This window comes from Desmodus rotundus, chromosome 11 (assembly GCF_022682495.2).
Source record: "Desmodus rotundus isolate HL8 chromosome 11, HLdesRot8A.1, whole genome shotgun sequence".
NCBI lineage: Eukaryota > Metazoa > Chordata > Mammalia > Chiroptera > Phyllostomidae > Desmodus > Desmodus rotundus.
In genome coordinates, this window is record NC_071397.1 from 24,872,677 (window position 1) to 24,892,622 (window position 19,946).

A 19,946-nucleotide genomic window follows, 5' to 3' on the forward strand; every position below is an offset into this window, starting at 1 on the left:
ATCATTACATAGATGTTTATATTCATTGATTTTTTTCCATGCAAGCATTGCCCCAATACCAGCCCTTCAGCTGAGACTGCAGCCCAGGTTATCTGATCCAAATCGAAGCCCCCAACAGACTCGCTGAAGCTTCTAAAGAAGTCCAAAATTACTATCCTGAGCAGTTTATTTCCTGGGAGAATCAAGCTTATTGCTTGGAGCATACATTAATCAATTCAACTTTAATTTAAATATTTACTGAGTGGCTACGGTGCACAAGACAGAAGATGTTAAGGGGATACAATGATAAATCAGGCAGAGCTTGTCCCTAGGAGAATTAACAAGTAACATTCATGGAATGAACAAGAGGCAAGACCCACAGGAGAGGTCCATATAAAATGATGTCATCCCAGGGAGTTCCGTGAAATGAGAGGCGATTTCTAGCCTCAGGGATGTGGGAGGTATTTGACGTGGAGATTTTAAGCTGCCAGGAATCTGCAAACACTTTATGTGCATTGCCTCATTGCCTCCTGCCATGTGCCCAAATTTCCTCTTTTTGAAAAAGGCAGTAACTGAAATGTAACCTTGCTATAATGGTAATGTTCGGCCCCACGTCCAACATGACAACATATTGTTACATTTATATTTCTTAAATGTCTATTATAAAAAAAAAACCCTTACATGACGGGGCTTGGAATTACTGTTTCAATTGTGTTCATCTCACTTGCTGGCTTGCCATTCGAATGCGATTTACTCTAGTAATTTATTTCTTTAGAAGATTAAATGGTGTATTTGTGTCCCCTGAGAGTTGGCACAGCTTCCAGAATTACTTAGCCTCTTTTCCCTGAAGCAGTTTATAAATTAGGAAAATCAGTTTAATTAAGCATAGAATAATTACATTTCTGAATATTTAAATCAATTCAAAACAATAAAAATGAATGTTCTTAGTATGAGTTTAAAAAAAACACTTTACATTTCGCATTTCTCCAGTCTTAACTGTTGGCCCTTTGCACATCTTTACCTCGAGACAAGTTCATTTGAGCAGGAAAGAGGTATTTCTGCAAGAGCTTCGGGTTCTGGTATAGAGATGTTCACCAAATATGTGCAATTTTGAAGTAACGTACAACATTATTTATGCAGCAATTTGGGGGAATGGTATTATCTCCATATTGTCAAAATCCATTCCAACATAATCTCCCCTTTTCCTCTCCTGTTGTATAACAAAGGCTGCCATAGCCTACAGCAGAGTCAGATGACCTGTGGAAAATCTGTCAGGTGAGTAAGCTTAATTAGCCAAGAAGAGTTCTTTAGCTTTAAACCCAAGCCCTAAAGACAGATATGATTAAAGTCTATAAAAAATAAAAATGTACTTAAAATGCTATTTTGAGGCTCATTAAACCTAAAGTAGTCAACATCTATTTCTGGGGGCAGAATCAATTTGCATTTATTCAATGATTCTCTTTGGCCAATTAATATGTGGGTGATCAAATTAAGCAACTTGAATCAAAACAAAATAATTGAAATACGTATTTAAAACCATTACATTTAAAAATGAATGAAAATAATTAGAATTCAGACTCTGGTCATTTGTTTCTTATGACAGAATTATATACGCAATTGTTGATGTTTTATTCCTTTTTCCACTTTTCAGGGAATATCATATATAATGAATAAAGAGGAAAAAACCACCTGTGCACAGGTGGCCTTCTGTTGCCAGCGTAAAGAGATCAGTGGCAGAACTGTCTAGGATGCTCCGGAACTCAGACACATCCGGGTAACTCACCCTCTTTCTAATTTCATAGTACTGAGTAGGAGGATGAGTTTGAACCAAATTTTGGGAGCTTCCTGGGGAGGGAAGTGAGAAGGTTCAGGGCTAAGAGTTCTGATTTTGGTCACATAATAGCAAGGCCAAACTTTTTCCAAAAAGGGACAGAGGGTAAATATTTTAAGCCTTGAGGGATATTTGATCTCCATAGTGGCAGTGGAAAAGCAGCCCTAGGCAATGCACAGACAAGCAGGCGTAATTGTTCTAGAATAAAGCTTGAATTTGAAAACAGGTGGCAGGTCAGATTTTGCCCGGAGGCTGTGGTTTGCTGACCCCTAATAAAGTGTAACGCTGAGACGGGTGAGGTGAACTTGCTCAGGGGTGAATATTTTCTATTAGTTTTTCAGGTGAAGCTACATAGGTCTGCTCTACAGCTTTGACTTTATGTATATAAAGCTGTGATTGAAGGAATCTGTGAAAATTTCCCGAAGGCCTGACAGATCCTCAGGCCATTGATGACAGACGAGAATCAATTCATCTCACCTGTTACTGGATAATGAGGCTGATCTCCTTATTTAATACCTTTTCTGTACCGAATACTTTCTGTGATGTTTAGAAAAGCTAAATTCATTTTATTTGCTCAGGTGTTGTCTCCTCTGGGCTCCTTTGTCAATCGGGATCTATAATGGACATTTGGGTATTAACACTTGTAATTGAAAAGAGATTAAGACAACATCTTAACATCTCTTTCACCAGAGGGTTCCAGTTAACTTTGGTCCTTCAGAGCTCTGCCTGGTAGGTTGAACCTGCTCCAGGTGGCCAAGGTTTGCGGACAACATACTGTTAAACCACATCCTGGAAATAGAACAACTGCCATAAAACAGAAGAAGTGCCCTGCTATAAAAACTAGGCATGCGTGCCCTGGCTGGGTGGCTCGGTTGGTTGGTGAGTCCTCCCGTGCACCAAAAGCTTGTGGGTTTGATGCCTGGTTGGGGTGCATATGGGAGGCAACAGGTAAACAGTTCCATGTTTTTCTCTCCCACTATGTTTCTCTCTCCCATGTCTCTCTCTCTCTGTCTCTCTCCCCAAATCAATAACAATATCCTTAGGTAAGGATTTAAAAAACAAACAAACAAGAAACTAGACGTGCACTTCCTTCCCAAGGAGTAAGGTTTGCAAGTAGGGTCTTCTAGTGCAGAATTATTCAGTCTCCACTCCCACACCACCTACTGTCAGGTCTCAGGCTAAAGTGCTTTCCCATTATTTCTGTGTTAGCCCTGCATGTTGACTGCAGTGCCTTAGCGGAACACTGGCACTTGGCCACCTCACTCTCTAGGACCTACACATTTCAAAAACCACTAATGTTTTTACATCCATGTATCTATAGTATACATCCATGTAGATAGGAGTAATCTGGCATCATATTAAATTCAGATACTATCCAAAGTATGCTAAGAATTTGATGCCAGGAAGCAGAAACAAAAAGTTCACAGATGAGAGCAGGTGACGTGGTAATGGGGAATACAACAGATGGCACATGTCACATCAGGAGAGGAATCAAGTCCTGACTGGTAGGTTACTGAAATCGACGGCCGGGTGAGTCTGGTGCCTTTCAGGATGAAGAACATCCATGATTTTGCCATCCGAAAGGAATTTATAGCTCTGACTGGTGTGGCTCAGAGGGTTGGGCATCATCTTGCAAAACAAGTTCGATTCCTGGTCAGGGCATGTGCTTGGGATGCCGCCTAGGAACTCCGGTGGGGGTGTGCGGGAGGCAAGAGTTCAGTGTTTCTCTTGTGCATCGATGTTTTTCTCCCTCTCCCTCCCTTCCCTTCTATCTGAAATATACATAAATAAAATCTTTAAAAAATTATGTATGATTTTTCCATTTTTAATATCCTGTCAATCTATACTAACGGTCACAAAGATGAAGAAACATAAAATTTGAGAGCTTCAAGATAAAATAGCTTCTAGTCTTGTTCTTCCTAGACTTCCAGATGCCACAGATAATTCAAATGTTTAAAAAACACTAAGATGGCTAAGATTGGGTTGTTAACGTATTATTTTTCTGACTAAGAGCATTAACAACTACCAGAAGGATATTCTACTGTCAACAAGTAGGAAATCTGAGATTAAGGAAGTGTTTTTATTTTTAAACAGATTTATAAAATTGAAGGAAAATTTTATTTTACCCAGCAATGATAAAAACTAGCATTTTCTATTAATCAATGCGTAAAAACCATTAACCTAATCCAGACACTCTTATGATATTTGCATCACTTTGGTAAACCCCTGCAAAATTATTTGCTGGCATTGCTTGAATTTCTTCACTTATGGAAAAATTTGTAGCATTTAAAGTACCTCATTTATTCTTAGATTCTAAGGAGCATTTCTACTTTATGCAGAAATCTGTCCTCCAATAACCACAGCATTAGTCCTCATCTTAGTCTGCAATGCTGTTCATAACATAATAGCACAGACTGGGTGGCTTAAAGAACAGAAATTCATTTTTGCACAGCTCTAGAAGCTAGGAAATGCAAGATCAAAGTGCTAATCAATTCAGTTCCTCGTGAGAAATCTATTTCTGGGTTACAGAGGGTCACCTTATCGCTGTGTCCACACCTGGCAGAGTGGGGGAGAGAGAGAGAGAGAGAGAGAGAGAGAGAGAGAGAGAGAGAGAGAGAGCGCACTCTGGGATCTTCTTATGAGGGCACCGATCCTACCGGATTAGGGTTCCATCCTTATGTTTAATCTTTTTCACCTCCTCATAAACCCTATGTCTAAATGCAGTTACATTGTGGTTTAGAGCTTCAACGTATACGTTTTGGAGGGGCATATTCAGTCCAGAGCAATCTTATTCTGTTTCATATTACCATGTAAAATGAGTCTCATATACTTTCCACATACTAACTCTACTAATATTAGAAAAATTTTTTGTAACTTTCTTTAGCTACATTAACCTTTCTAAATGATTTCAAGTCTCATCAATAATTCAGACCATTCTCTGAATATAAGCTGAAAGAGCTTTATCACTATTAAAAAGGGTAACAAGAACATAAATAATATGAGCACATGTACTTAGTCTCAGCAAGAATTTTTACTCATGTAGTTCTAATTTCTACTTATATACCACTTAAAATCTAACGTGATTAGAGTTTTTACAGCTACATGACACTAACATTATTGTGTTTTCAAGTATAATGAAAGTTTATATATATACATATATAAAGTTCATACACACACACACACATACACACACACGAGGACTGTCTAGAAAAGGTCCAGTCACTGTTAATGTAACGAGAATTGTTTGCATGACATCAATGTAACCTGGCAGCCAAGGAGAGTGGACTGGAATGTGCATGTCTGAACAATGACAACTTCACTGTACTAGTCAGTGGGGATGGTAGATACTGTTGAGTGAGCATGTGCACTGTGTGGCTGTCACATTCAAAATGACTGACCAAGTATAGCAATGACTGCATCAAATTTTGTGTTAAGCTTGAACATTCTTCCACAGAAACTATTCGGATGATTCAGAAGGCCAAAGCTATGGGCAGCTAGTGACTGGCAGCTTCATTGCAACCATGCGCCTGCTCATGCATCAAGTCTTGTGCAGAGTTTTTGGCAGCACATCAAATCACCCAGGTGACTCAGTCCTCTTACAGCCCAGAATTGGTGCTCTGCAACCTCGGGCTTTTCCCAAAATTAAAATCACCTTTGAAAGGGAAGAGATTTCAGATCATCAATGAGATGCAGGTAAATATGACAGGGCAGCTGATGGCAGTTGGGAGAACTGGGTGAGGTCCCAAGATGCCTACTTGGAAGGGGACTGAGGCATCGTTGTCCTATGTACAATATTTCTTGTATCTTGTATCTTCTTCAATAAGTGTCTCTATTTTTCTTATTACATGGCTGGATACTTTCTTGACAGATCTCATAAATACATATAAATTTATATACATAAATGCATATTTAAACTTTCTAAATATGTTCTCCTATAATTTCATTCTTATATTACTTTCTTTGACTCAATTTTAGGACATTGCATTGATGATAATGATGACAACAATAATGATGAAACTAACAACAATAATCTTTTTACCTATGCTGACTTCATCTTGGGGTGTTGGAAAGTGCAAAGTGCACACCTAAATTGGAGGTGGGAACATGAGCCACTACTGTAGACACTCTATACCTGCTGAAAAGTTAGCTAGGAATTCTTCCTGTGTAGTGCCATGGTCTTGACCAACATCTTGGGACAGATTTTCTTTCTTTCTTTCTTCTTTCGAGAGGGAGGGACATATCAATGTGTGGTTGCCTCTCAGTGCCCCCTGCTGGGCACCTGGCTCACAACACAGGAATGTGCCCTGATGGGGAATAGAACCGGCAACCCTTTGGTTCTCAGGCCAGTACTCAATCCACTGAGCCACACCAGCCAGGGCTTGGGACAGATTTTTTTGCTGCACCCCATAAGTTGGAGCAATTCCTGACCTGGTGGCAATATATGAGAGGTACAGGTATAATTTCTCATTTTCTTTAGTTGTGAATATAGTTTGTCAGGTTAGAGGTTTTGGAAATTTAACTGTGAAATAGTACTTGCAGGTTTCATGCAGTTAAATATGAAACTTTGGATGGATATTAATTTCTCTTTTCTTTTTAATTGTCTTACTACAAATACAAACTGCAGCATCATAAATGCACTTCTCTATTTCTACATGTAATGGGCCTGTAGAATGCCAAACAGAAACAGTATTCCTATTACTACAAGAATGTACTAGCTAGTTTAGTGAATTGCAAAGAAAGTAACTATTTCTTAGAGGAGGACAGGTTTTAAGGGACTCCATATTCAATGCATATTATATCCTGCTCTTTTGCCTGTGGGCTCTCAGATGTACAATGGAAGAAAAGAAGACTTAGTGGATCTAGCCCTTTGCAGCAAAGGGACTCAGAAGTGTTTTATCTTGAAAATCTAGGAGTAACTCAGAAATGGAAAATCAACCTCAGACAAAAACAAACATGCCATAACTTTCTGGCCTCAACAATACATCCAAAAAATGACCTTTTTTCTGGAAAATGTAGTTGCAAGAATATGGAACAGCAGTATATTTTTACTATTATATTATTTGTATTAGGAACACTAAAATATTTTAAGAGACACATTTTGTGATTTATTCAGAAAATATGTCCTCTGTACCTAGGAGGTGCCAGCCCCTGTCTAAGACTCTGGGGATAGAAATGCAAACACAATGCAACGGTGTTCTCAGAGACCTTTCCATCCAGGGAAAGGAGAACAGACTCCTGGAGGGAATGTTCAAGCAGCGCTATAGGGACACAAGGGAGTGATGAATTCTCCTTACAGGTCCAAGGAAGCAGTCACAAAGTAACTCAATTTAAAGAAATTACATGTAATGTAATCCACATTATATACATATCATAATAAAGTATTAATTTTTTTAATCTATAGTCAAACTCATTTTTTATAATTTTAATTACATTTTGCAGATATTTTGTAGATAATAAAAACAGCAGCCTCTCAAAACATAAATTCTCACAAATCTAACAAAACTTCTTTTGTATTTGAGGAAAATGTAACTGCAAAGGTATTCTGTCAATAATTGCATTTTTTTTCTTCACAGCTGCTTATATAATGCAGGACACACATTTGTATAATGGACTGCTCATTGTTTTGAGTGCCACAGATTTTTAAAATTTCTTTTTATTGAATTTATTGGGGTGACATTGGTTAACGAAATCATGCAGATTTCAGGTACGTAGTTCTACCACACATCATCTGAGTGCCACAGATTTTTTTCCATCCCTTAATTCAATGGCAACTATAATTTCAAACATAAGATAAACTCATGCATCGAAATGGCATTTAAAAATAGCCAATGCTTTTATATTACATATCTCCAAGTGTTTTCTCAGGAGCTTCTTTGCTTCCTTGGACTTGGAATATGTTGAGTTTTATATTGGTAATTTTATGTTATTTATTAGAGTTTTTCCAGGATAATTTTTTATCACCTCTACTTGATGTTATCTGAACACTGCAACTGTGCACGTTGCACAGAAGAAGCCTAAATAATTTGCATGCTGCCTTTCATCACCTTGTAATTCTATATGAGAGTTTCAAGCTCAACCACTTCAACATCAACTGCTGGACTTCAGACGGTAAGCAGAAATGACATGTAGAAAGCAGTTTGCATTAACAATACGGTCTATACTGAAAATCGCTAAGTGTAAATATGGAAACACAGTACTAGATCAAACCCCAAATTAATTTTAGTACAAATTCATTAAGTAATAGGTAGAACACAAAGGTATGCTTTCCATAATCATAACAGTTATTTGAGTGACAGAAGAGAAGGAGACAAAGTAATTGTTCCTAACTGATGTTGAAGACTACTCTGAGAAGTAGAAGTTGCTAATTATTCATTGAAGGTACAGGTACTCTGATAAGACTGCTTAAAAGCAAGTTATTTATAAATTGTAAATTTTATAATACATATGGAAAACTATTTACTTGCAATATTATTTTAAAATATAAATGAAATTCCTGATTTTTATTATTTTACATTTAAAAATTATAGAAAATATAATGATTAGGCTTTAATTATTAGAAGAAAGTAAGAATAAGTTAGAAATTGATTGCTTCTAAAGTTTCTCTTTTTCTGGAGGGGGAAGAGTAGGAGGGCATAACCCTCCTTACAAAATATATAGTAACGGGAAATACCATCTTTTACTTTCCTTTTTACTTTAATAGTATTGTCATAAATATGGTTATCATTGTGAAACTAGCTTCTATTATTTCATCTGTTTTCCAAGAGGCCTCACATAATCTGTCAAAATTCAAGTCATTCTCTTTGAAAGCACCTAACCTGTCACAAATCTTCCAGATATTCTTTTCTTCAATTTTCAATTAACTCTGCCATATTTTATTTACCTGTGATTCTGAATGTAATTAAGTTGTTTTCAATGTCAGTTTAATCAATACAGAAAAATCTCCCATCTTTTGCAAGGCGTGTATTATTTTTCCTTCATTAAACAATGCCATTAAATTTTCTTTGTGTTTTACCATTGGACCGATGGCAGAGTGGACTTTCCCTTTGCTATTGATGTGACAGCTTTGACCACACATTGGCGTTAAGCTGAGAGGGCTGCTTGAGTGGGAAGGATTTAAAGGTGGTCCCTTCATTAGTGAATGTTTTTGTGTTTTCATGACTTTTTTCCCCTGTAGAGAACCTGTTAACTGTGACTCAATTTGTTTAACATTCTAACTTTAGTTTCCTTGTTTTCATATGGAAATGATAACAGTTCTTATCTCCTAGGGTTGTTGTGATGAGTAAATTAACTGTTTTCTGTAGTATAAAGTGGTTAACAGTGTGTCTGGCTCAGAGAATGTGTTCCATACACATTGGCTATTATTTTAGTAGATACGCTACCAAAATCATCATCGCTCTACTAAGCAATGAGCAGGGATAACAGCACAGTTTATAGAAGATGTCTTGGGCAAAGTATAACTCAAATTTAACTAAGCATCCCTTCTTATTTCTTGCATTTCATTTTATCATGGCTACACATCCAACAGAAATGCAAGTAACTCCACAATAACATTAAAAAGTACGGTATGTCTTTACTGAAAATTTGCAAAGACCAAGGCAGAATAAGTACAGTCATACAATGAGATTTTCTAAACAGTATCATTAGACATCCTTCCCTCCCCATAAATCCCATATTTTTAGTAACTGGCCCAAAAGCTCCTCTCTCACTCCTAACCCCGACCTCTCTCCTGATTTTTCTGACTCACAACACGCATCTCTTTTCTTTTTTCTGTAGAATTCCAGACTCTTGCTTTCACAGTGGACACCTTTTCCCTTCTCACCCACATAAACTTGGCCTCCAGACTTTTTCCTGTCTCTTCACCAGTTATTCACGTCTTCCCAACAAAGATCTAGAGACTAGGAAAATCGGTCAGGAACCCACCATAAAAACCAAGAACATGAGGTTTCTTGGTCACAGGTGATTTCGGTGATGTTCTTAGCTGTCTTTAGTAGCCATCAGAAATGGGTTCAGTCATTACCCGCTGTTTCCTCACAGATAAAATGGCAGGTTTAACATGATTTCTAAGCTGACTTTCAAGTAAAACTTTGTATGAGTTTCTAATTACATAAACTCTTAACTTAAGAACACTATAAACATGGAATACTTGGAAAGTAAAAATAAATGTAAGATCAGTTTTACCAAAAAGATTCTTGATCCATCACAGGAAGATATGTATATATGGTGCTCTAAACAAGGAAAAGCCTACTTTATTTCCTATTCTCTTCCCTACCAATGGCAAATGAATCTATTCTCACTAACGTAACAGGCTTTAAAGTTTTTTTTTAACCTTCAAAGTTATCTGATTATTAGAAAAATCAATCTAATTAATCCAAATTAAGTGGCTCTTAGAACTTATATTAAGAAAAGTATAGATAGTTTTTCATTAAAAAAACTGGACAATTAATAAAAATGACTATTTTAAATGGTATTTTTTATTGTCATAAGTTTTTGTTAATTTTACTTTTTAAGTATCATTCAATTTATTTAAGTGTTCAGGCTTAAAGTCTGTCATTCAGAAGAAATCAAATAAAAGTAAACATTATGGTGAAGTCAGGAAGCAATCAAAACTGTCAAGCAATTAAAACAAACAAACAAACAGACAAAAAAAAAGACACAGAAGAAAAAGATTATTTTCCATTATAGCAATAACTATAATAACCTGAGGAACACCACCGAGGACAAAAGAATAATGAGCTAGTGGCAAGAAAATGGGAGAAAAGAACAGGGGTGTAGAAAAAACATAAAAAAATAAAAAAATAAAAAGGCGTGAGTGTTAGGCTGCAGAAATAATTAGAAATAGTAATACGTGGGAAACACATCTCTCTAGAGTTTGCAGTAGAGACAACAGAGAAGAGAGAAGGCCCTCAGGCAACAGAGAGAAGTATTATCACTAGCACCTCCCGGTGGCTGCTGTGTCCCTGCACTATTAGGCCCAGGCATGCCCCCGAGGTCCAGGCAGGTCAGGCCTCACAGAAGGGGATCAGATAATACATGAGAGCAGCCTGTGAGCATTCACAGGGGAGACACAACCTGCAATTTCTGGCATCCCGTGCTTGGCATGTGACACACAAGAACAATTAGTATATAGTCTGCAGAGTTATTTACTACACAGAGTTCAGAGAACTATACTGCCTGCAATGTATTTTGAATCATTAGTATAAAGAGTGTGATGTGTACATGGGTATGAATTTATTTTCATCTATACTTAGAAGTATTTGGTTAATATGTTTAAGTATTTGTGGTAGTTTACATTCCTATGGCTACAATCTTATCTCTATGTTATGTTCTCTTTTTCAGTATAATTTTGCCATTTCCCCACAGAGAAGCAGAGTATATTTCTCCTTGCCTTTCATATGTGATGATCTAGTCATAGCACTGTAAAAGCAACAGAAATGGCATTTTAGGAGCCCAGAAATGAAGAAGGCCTGGAAGCTCCTGCTTTTGTGCTTTGGGGAAAGCCAACCACCATATAAGAAGCTTAAGTAACTGGAGATGGTCATGTTTGATGTAAAAAAAGCCCCAGCCAGCCTTCTGGAGAGGCAATGAATTGGGGAGGAGGGGAGGAAAGGGGAAGGAAAATAGACACACCTAGGCAGCCTTCTGCTTTTCCAACCATCTTCGCTAAGACCGAAGACACATGAATGAAGAAGTCATTCGGACATATCAGCCCAGAAGATACCAAGTGGAGGAAAAATAATCTCTCCTCACTGAGTCCTACTGCTATTATAGAACTGTGAGCAAATAAGTAACATCTGTTGCTTTAAGCAATAAGGGTTTTTTTTTGAAAAATATATTATGAAGCCAAAGATAAATGAAATATTATCTTAATCTAGAAATCTGCACTTAAAAGTTGGCTGCTTAACACTTCGGATGTCCTTATCAAAACACAAAATATATTTTGTTATTGAGTACATGGGACACAGGTAATATTTTTTATTAAAGAAGTGAGTAATTTCCTGTGGTTATTTAGAAAGATTTCACAATTAAGTATAAGAATGTGGCAGGCACAGTGACTTTCACAAACAGCCTCATCTGTCACGTTTCTTCACTCCACAGAAATCGCTGTCACTTGACTGTACCACAGACTGCTTGCTGTCACTCTCAGAATGGAATACATTAACCTCCAAATTAACCTTTCATTCAAAATATGAGTTAAGGGTCCGGAAGACAGTATTTCATCAGGCTAAAAGACTGAGGCACCAGTTTTTAAATGTTTCTTAGACAATATATATGTTTGAAAAAATTTACCCCAAACTAGACTTGCTTTCTTTGTAATCTATTCCCTGGTGGTAAGGTTGTGGGTACACATATATATATGAAAGATGTATTTAAAATTCCAAAAGAGTATAGTTTTTATAGAATACTCCATAATATGTAATCTCAAGTATCAGAAATAACTGGTCAAAGCATTTTCAGCATAAAGCTGTATTTTTGGCAACTATATTTTCCTTTGTGTTTACCAGTGAGCCTCATGCAAATTTATTTCTACTCTTTTGAAATTAATACAATTCAAAAATAAAATTAAATTCAATATTTTTTTACTCAATATATGTGTGAGTCCCTGTAGAGCCAATTATAAGCAGTGAAGATTAAAAAGCAAAAGAATAAGACAAGTCCATCATTTCATAAAGCATGTACTGAAGTGGAAGAAGACAGAAGACGAAGTGCTGACTGCATTAAAAAAAAGATGAGAATTGCCAAAATAGACATACATACTAGTTGCTATGGAATCCTATTAAAAGGAAGATAACTACCACTCCTCTGTCAGGGAAAGCTGCCTCGAGGAATCAGACAGGACAATAAGAACTTCCTGGGTACAGACGACTAGAGGTGCTCTTGCAGACAGACATAGGGACACATATCAAGGCACAGGGCAAAAGGGGTCGGGAGGCAACTGATTGTACCTACAAGTCTGTGCATGACTATGAAACCCGGGACAATGAAGGTGTGGGGATAGTCAGTGTTTGCAAACCACAGAGAAAGGAGGCTGAAGAATTTCAAACAAGTCAGTGATATGAAATCTTAGAGGCAGTCCCTCTGACAGCCCTGCAGAGATGTACTAACTGAGAATGCTAATGATTTCTGGAAGGACATGCGGGGGAAGGAGCTGTTTTGTTTTCTGAAAGGTGGTTTTTATAATTCTATGCTCTCCCCTGGTAATCATATTCCCTGTCATTGTTTCAACTACAGCACAAAACCAGTCAGATCTCACCTTTGAGCTTCACCCACTGGCTTGTGGAAATCTCAATCTAATACTCCCAGAGGCACTTCAGACTCAAAGGGACAAAAATGAGTTTATCATCTTTCCCCATCGACTTGCTTCCCTGTCAATATTTTCTACTTCAGCTTGGTTTTCTCAGCTACCTCACCAGCCAGGATAGAAACCTGGCTGTTGTCCTGACTCCACCCACTACTTCAACTTAAATCCAATTGATTTGCCTTACTGATTTTAATCCAAATATTATAGAATCTGTTTCCTCCTCTATAATTCTCATTTCCCTGAAAAACCGAGCCTCTTATTTTCTCTTCCCTAAACTGCTCTGCCCTCATGTACATAATCTCCTATGCTCTGCTCTTTTCCCCAAAATACTCCTATATAGCTGTTAAGGTAATTTATTTAAAACTTAAAAGTCAAAATCTACTGGATAAATTCCAGCTTTTTAAAATGATATCCAAGGCTTCCCAAGATCTAACCGTGGCCTCTTGTTCCATCCTCATCATTCACCCTCTAGTGCTTAATCCACTGTATGCTCCAGGAACAACTGCCTTGCTAACCCTTTCTCACTCACACAGAATCAGAATTCTTTTACCTTGTCTCTCTTTAAGCACACTGGTTGTCCTGCCAGCATGCACTCCTGTGTTCCTTCTTTTCTAGGCTGTTGCTGCTGCTTTTCAGACTCAATTCACTTGCTATGACCCTGCTGGGTTACAGGCCCCTCCACGCTGTATCACCAAATCCCCAGGACACACTGCTCTTAGAACCGTTTATTAAAGCTCTCTCTCTCCCTCGGCTGTCTAAACTCCAAAAGAGCAGGCCCTTTTGTACTCACTGATGTATTCTCTGATGATGAGTGACATTGAGCATCTTTTCATATGTCTATTGGCAATCTGTGTGTGCATTCTCAATGTTTGCATATCATTTTACAACAGTGAAAGCACAATAAACTTTGGCTAGAGGATGAATAACCAATGACACCATATCCAAGGCCCAGATAAATTCAGTGAAAAGTAGCTTATCATAATGCCGAATAGTTCTATTGTAGAGCCGCTCTATCCAACATGTGGCCACTCACCACAGGCTACTGAACAGATGAAATGTGGCTAGCACAAACTGAGATGACTTATAAGTATAAGAAACACAGTAGATTTCAATGACTTCTTATGAAGTAAAATCATGTGATGTGTCCTATCAATAATGTTTTCATGAGAATTACATGTTGAAATGACAATATGTTGAACATACTGGGTTAAATAAAATAGACTAGTAGAATTAATTTTGTTTGCTTCTTTTCATTTCTTTAACGAGGCTATGGAAAATTTATATGTAGACTATTTGAAATACTCCTCCAGTGATTTTCCAGATCGAGCCTGAATGTGATTATTTCATACAGACCAAGCAGCTCTGCGTTGATAATGCTTAGCACAGAGATTCTTAGCTGGCCCCAGTGAATCTTAACACTGAGAGGACTTTTGGTTTTTTTTTTTGGTTTTTGTAGGCTATGTATGGTTTTTGCTGATGGGATTATTCATGGCAAAGACCGTGTTTCAGCATTCCATTTGCCTAGTCTCTAGCACAGAGTTCTACATGTAATGTGTGTTCCGGAAGTGATTGACCGCTGAATAAATGCCCTCTGTCAGGTATAATAAGGACAGGTTCGCCGCTCACACACACATGTATTTTGCATATTTCACATGGGATAAGCTAATGAAGGTTTTAAATTTAGTTTAAAATCTACTTTAAAATTTGGTATTTCCATAATACTACTATTACTTGATGATGCTACTAATTGACATTACTAAAAATACAAGGTATGGTGAACAATTTTCAGAAATGCTACATGACGTATCCTTCTTCTTAGAGATGAAAATTAACATTAGCATAATAAAGACAGGAGTTTTTCAGAGAAAAAATGAAACAATATAGTCTGTGAAAATATGTTTAACTCAGTATTTCAAACTTTTCACATTAGTTGATCACTAAGTTTTTTAAAAAAAATTACAGTTTACATTCAATATTATTTTATATTAGTTTTGGGTGGTTAAACAATCATATACCTCATAAAGTGGTCCCCCCAACATGTTCCAGTACCTGCCTGGCACCATCCATAGTTACTACAGTATTATTGACTATGTTCCCTGTGCTGTACTTTACATCCCTGCGACTACTTTGTAACTGCCAGCTTGTACTTCTCCATCTCTTCAATTTTTTCAGCCACTCCTTTAACCCCCTCTCCCCTCTGACAACCATTAGTCTGGTGTTTGTGTCTATGAGTCTGATTCTGTTTGTTTTTCTATATTGTACTTTAGGTTCTACACAGAAGTGAAATCAGATGGTATTTGTCTTTCTCTGACTGTCACATTTTTAATTTTTGAGACCCTCCTTACTCTTTTCAATAGTGGCTGTACCAATGTTCATTCCCACAAACAGTGCACAAGGGTCTCCTTTTCTCCACATCCTCACAAGTTTTTTAAAAAAATCATTAAAAAACAGTTTGTTTTTAGAGAGGAGTACCGAATCAGTAGGCACATAATCATTTATTTTTCTTGAATGGTTCCTTTCTATGTTTATTTAGTAATAAACCACATAGCCTTATCTCAAAGGAGTGACTTGTGAATATTTTTCACTAGTACATAAGATTTGTCAAGATGGAGCTTCATTTGATTGCTCAGCAGTAAATCCCCAGCGCAGAACAACTGCCACACAGTAGGCACTATCCAGATGAATGGGTGAGTAGATGGATAGATAGATGGATAAAGAGATAAACACAATTTTTGATAAAAAGATGAACAAACTTTGCTTTATATTTGTTTGCTATTATCTCACTTAAAAATATACTGATGAATTGATATGATTTTCAGAATATAAATTAACTTAAAGGGAGATTCCAAGATAGTAGAATCTAAAGAAACATTATTTCAGGAGTTTTTATTTAGTAATCGTATTAAGTGTGCTTTGAATTGTTTGTATTACAAGTTAGCCATTAAATCAAACCAAGAATAATGTGGACTCATAAAAGGTGTCTGATATTGTTATTTGCAGTGAAGCAGCATAACATATGCTATAAAAGCCTGATGGTTAAATTAGGGCCTTACTTCCCCTAAAATCAAGCCATTGAAACTCTGTGCGCCTCAGTTCCTTCGTCTGTGAAATGGAAATGGTAATATTGCGCACTTCAAAGACCTGCTAAAAGTATGGAGTGAGATAGCAAGTGTAAGGGACTCACGGGGGTGGCATCCAAAGAGAAAGTGCTCGGGACGATTAGCTACTATTATGAGGACAAGGATTTCATAAAGAAGGGTATTTTGTACAGATTTTTTGTGTGTGTGTGTGGGGAAATTCTCCTAAATGATCTTATTTCCACACATACTTGAAATGTCAGGCCAGGTTTCTCCTTTGCACCCCCAAACCACGGTGATTGAGATCTACAGCACAGTTGGTCCTGGAGACATGCTGCCTGCGTTCAGACACTGATCCCACCACTCACTAGTTGTGTGACCTTGAGCAAGTTGCTGAATCTCACCCTGCTTCAACTTCCTTAGCTGTAAAATATGGATCGGTGTCTATCCATAGGATTAAATGGTATAATGATTAAATGACCTAATATTTGTAATCAACTTAGAGCAGTTCCTGGGGGGGCGGGGAGCAATACCTGCTACAGAATGCTTGCTTACTTGCTGAATAAATGAATAGATGATGCCCCTTTCAGTATGTGGATGATGAGATTCCTCACATCAGTGAAGAAGACTAATGGGGAAGGGATCTAGGCCTGAGGGACAGTCAGCAGATAAGCATTAAGGTGAGAACAAGATTTCATGGAAATGCAGGAAAGAAATCCTGCTTTCTTATTCTAGAAAGGTAGACAAGTTACATTGCTTTAAGTGCCAGGAAACTACATATTCATTAATTCACTTTTATAAGTAAGTGATGCAAAATAACACATATAGAGAACACTTTAGGAAAACAAAATGGTAATTATGTTTATACTGAGTATTTCAGAAATTATTTAGCATGTGAACTGGGATCAAATTTTCATAACATGAGCATCCATTTGTATATTACAATCAATTTTAAAACTTTTATTTCCAGTGTAGAATACACAGGGCTAGAAACAACTTCAAAAAAATTTTACATTTATTTAGCACAAGGTAGAACCAAATTTTAAGGTAGGAAAGAAACTCAAGATAAAATAATAGTAAAGAATAATGATTATTAGCCCAGGCTGGTGTAGCTCAGTGGACTGAGCGTAGGCTGCGAACCAAAAGGTCACTGGTTCGATTCCCATTCAGGGTATGTGCCTGGGTTGCAGGCCAGGTCCCCAGTAGGGGTGTGTGAGAGGCAACCACACATTGATATTTCTCTCCCTGTCTTTCTCTTTCCCTTCCCCTCTCTCTAAAAATAAATAAATAAAATCTTTTAAAAAGAAAAGAATAAAAATGATTAAATACACACTTCACAGTACCTCAGCCTTGCTTATTACCATCCAAAAAGAGTGGCAGTCCCATTTTGCAGATGAAAGAAGAGAGGAAACAAAAGGGTATGTGTGTGGAGGGCTCCACCCGCAAGCCCCCCCCCACCCAGCCAATGGCTGCCACAGATGAGAATAAGTCTACCAAGACATGATCTGCTTGGGGAGGAAATGTAGCCGATCTCTCAAAGGACAAGGGCCAAGAGCCTTTTCCTCAATGGGCTTTTATTGGGTTCAATTTGCACAGGAATACAGGTAAAGCTCATCAATCATTGTCAGGCAGTAAAGATCAAACAATAGATAACAAACAAAGAACTATGAGGGCTTATTCTGAGTCAGGGTCAGTTAGCTAAAGGCTTTAAGACTTTGGGAAACAAACTCATTTCAGGCTTGGACCCTTATTATTTAAAGTGAGGGTATTAGCAAAGCAGGTTTCACAGGATTTTATGCATTCTTTCTTAGGCCTGATCTCCCCAGGGAACCTGCCCTTTCTAGCACAGGGCCACACCCACCTTTGGCATTGTTTCAGGCTTAAGTTGAGCAGGGGAGGTAAGGCAGCCAAGAGATTAGGAGACTTCTTGCAGACAGAATGAGGACTCAGGCTATGTCAAAGCCGAGGGGCGAGGGTCCATCACCCCCTTTTTCCATAGCCCCTCAAGTCCTTCCATGTGGGCCTCTTCATGACCATGCCTGCCTTAGGTCGTCCCTCCCTTGAGGAATCTTACCCGTCATTGGCTAACTGGTCAGGCTCAGGGCCAAGCAGGGTAAAGTAAAGTGGGCAGACGTGGTGCCCCTGCCAGGGAGATAAGCTTTGTTTCCTTGGTGACCTATGGTCCCAAGGTCTCTGACTCAGCCTTAACCATGGATGGTTACAACTTCTGAAACCAGGCAGGGCGGTTCCCAACAGGTATGTAGCTTGCCTAAAGCCCATGGCTGTGGATTAAGGGAGCTGGGATTCATTCCAACTCCAGAGCTCCAATTTTTAATTTTGGAGCTCTACTGCCTCTCCTGAATTAATGTTTGTAGTGATGTCACTGAGTCCTTAAGATATTATTATCTTACGTGATGGAGAAAATTATACATATGAAAAATACTGAGTTGACAAAGTCTTAGCCCTAAGAGGGTTGGTTCTCAATTACCAGAACTGACTTTGTCTTACCATGTGACATAAATAGACACTGCTCACATTTTGTCTTTGGAGGAACCAGTGTAGTTCCTGATAAAGGCAGTTTTAATAACTTTGGATTAGGTAACATTTTACCACACACGTTATAAAGTATTTACTTTCATCTTTATGGATTATGTTGCAAATTCTCAGAATTCATGCTTCACTTAGTTTCCCAAGTCTCAGCATCTGTAAGTTTTACATTATGGTTTCACAGGTGAGACCATTCACCTTAGGGCTCTGCTCTTTAGGCTTTGGCTAAATTAGCCTTAAGTTCTTAAATTTCACTAGAATATTATCTCCCAAAATAATATCTCCAAAGCACTTAAGCCAGAAATTGATTTCATTCTACTTAGTGTTGAGTTACATAGAATACGCTGCAAAATTAAATAGGATTTAAAGTTATGATCTGTATTGTTAGAATTCCCTAACTAATATAAACTACATTACTTCTTGCTTTACTTTATCCACTGTCCCCTAACCACTCTGAAGAACCATTGAACACTTTGATTCTATTAAATCAATTAACATAGAAAAAAATTTGAATATATTCATTTGTCTCAATTTTCATTTGTATTTTTTTCATAGTTTAAGCAATGGGCATGAATGTGTTATTGTATAGTTTTGTTGATTAGTTTGTTGATTTTGAAATAAAAATTCTTTGAGACCTTTTACAAATAAATGGAAATTTAAGCAGGGACAGAAGGAATACCAGATGGGAGTCTCTCAAGAAGTCTCCTTAGGGATATTATATAAAAGTTAGGTGATCCTAGGTAAACTTTAGATAATAGAATTTATAACTGAGATAGTATATTTTTAAAAATATTTATTTACTGACTTTTAGCAAGAGAGAGGAAAATAGAGAGGGGGAGAGAAAGGGAGGGAGGGAAGGAGAGGGAGAGGGAGAGGGAGAGAGAGAGGAGAAGAGAGAGAGATAGAAACATTGATTTGTTATTTCACTTATTTATGCATTCATTAGTTTTTTTCTTGTATGTGACCTGACCCGGTGATCAAGCCTGCAACCTTGGCATGTTGGGACGATGCTCTAGCTAACTGAACTACCAATCCAGGGCAGATAGTATCTTAATATTAAAAAAATATGTGTAATTCGTGCTGAAAAATACTATATTACTTATTATTTAGTATTATATATTATACTAAATATATCTATATCTATCCGTCTGCCTGCCTACTTATCTACCTACCTACCTACACACACAGAAATAGTATAGAACCACAGAATTTT

General features: G+C 37.5%; 1 protein-coding gene across 1 annotated transcript in view; it reads right to left on the bottom strand.

Annotated features, from left to right (window-relative positions):
• The window catches only part of EYS (eyes shut homolog), a 1,562,674-nt gene that overhangs the window by 474,519 nt on the left and 1,068,209 nt on the right, over window positions 1-19,946 (bottom strand). The window contains 1 exon segment of the mRNA XM_071219700.1: window positions 5,075-5,110. Within this exon segment, the coding sequence (XP_071075801.1) occupies window positions 5,075-5,110 (36 nt within the window).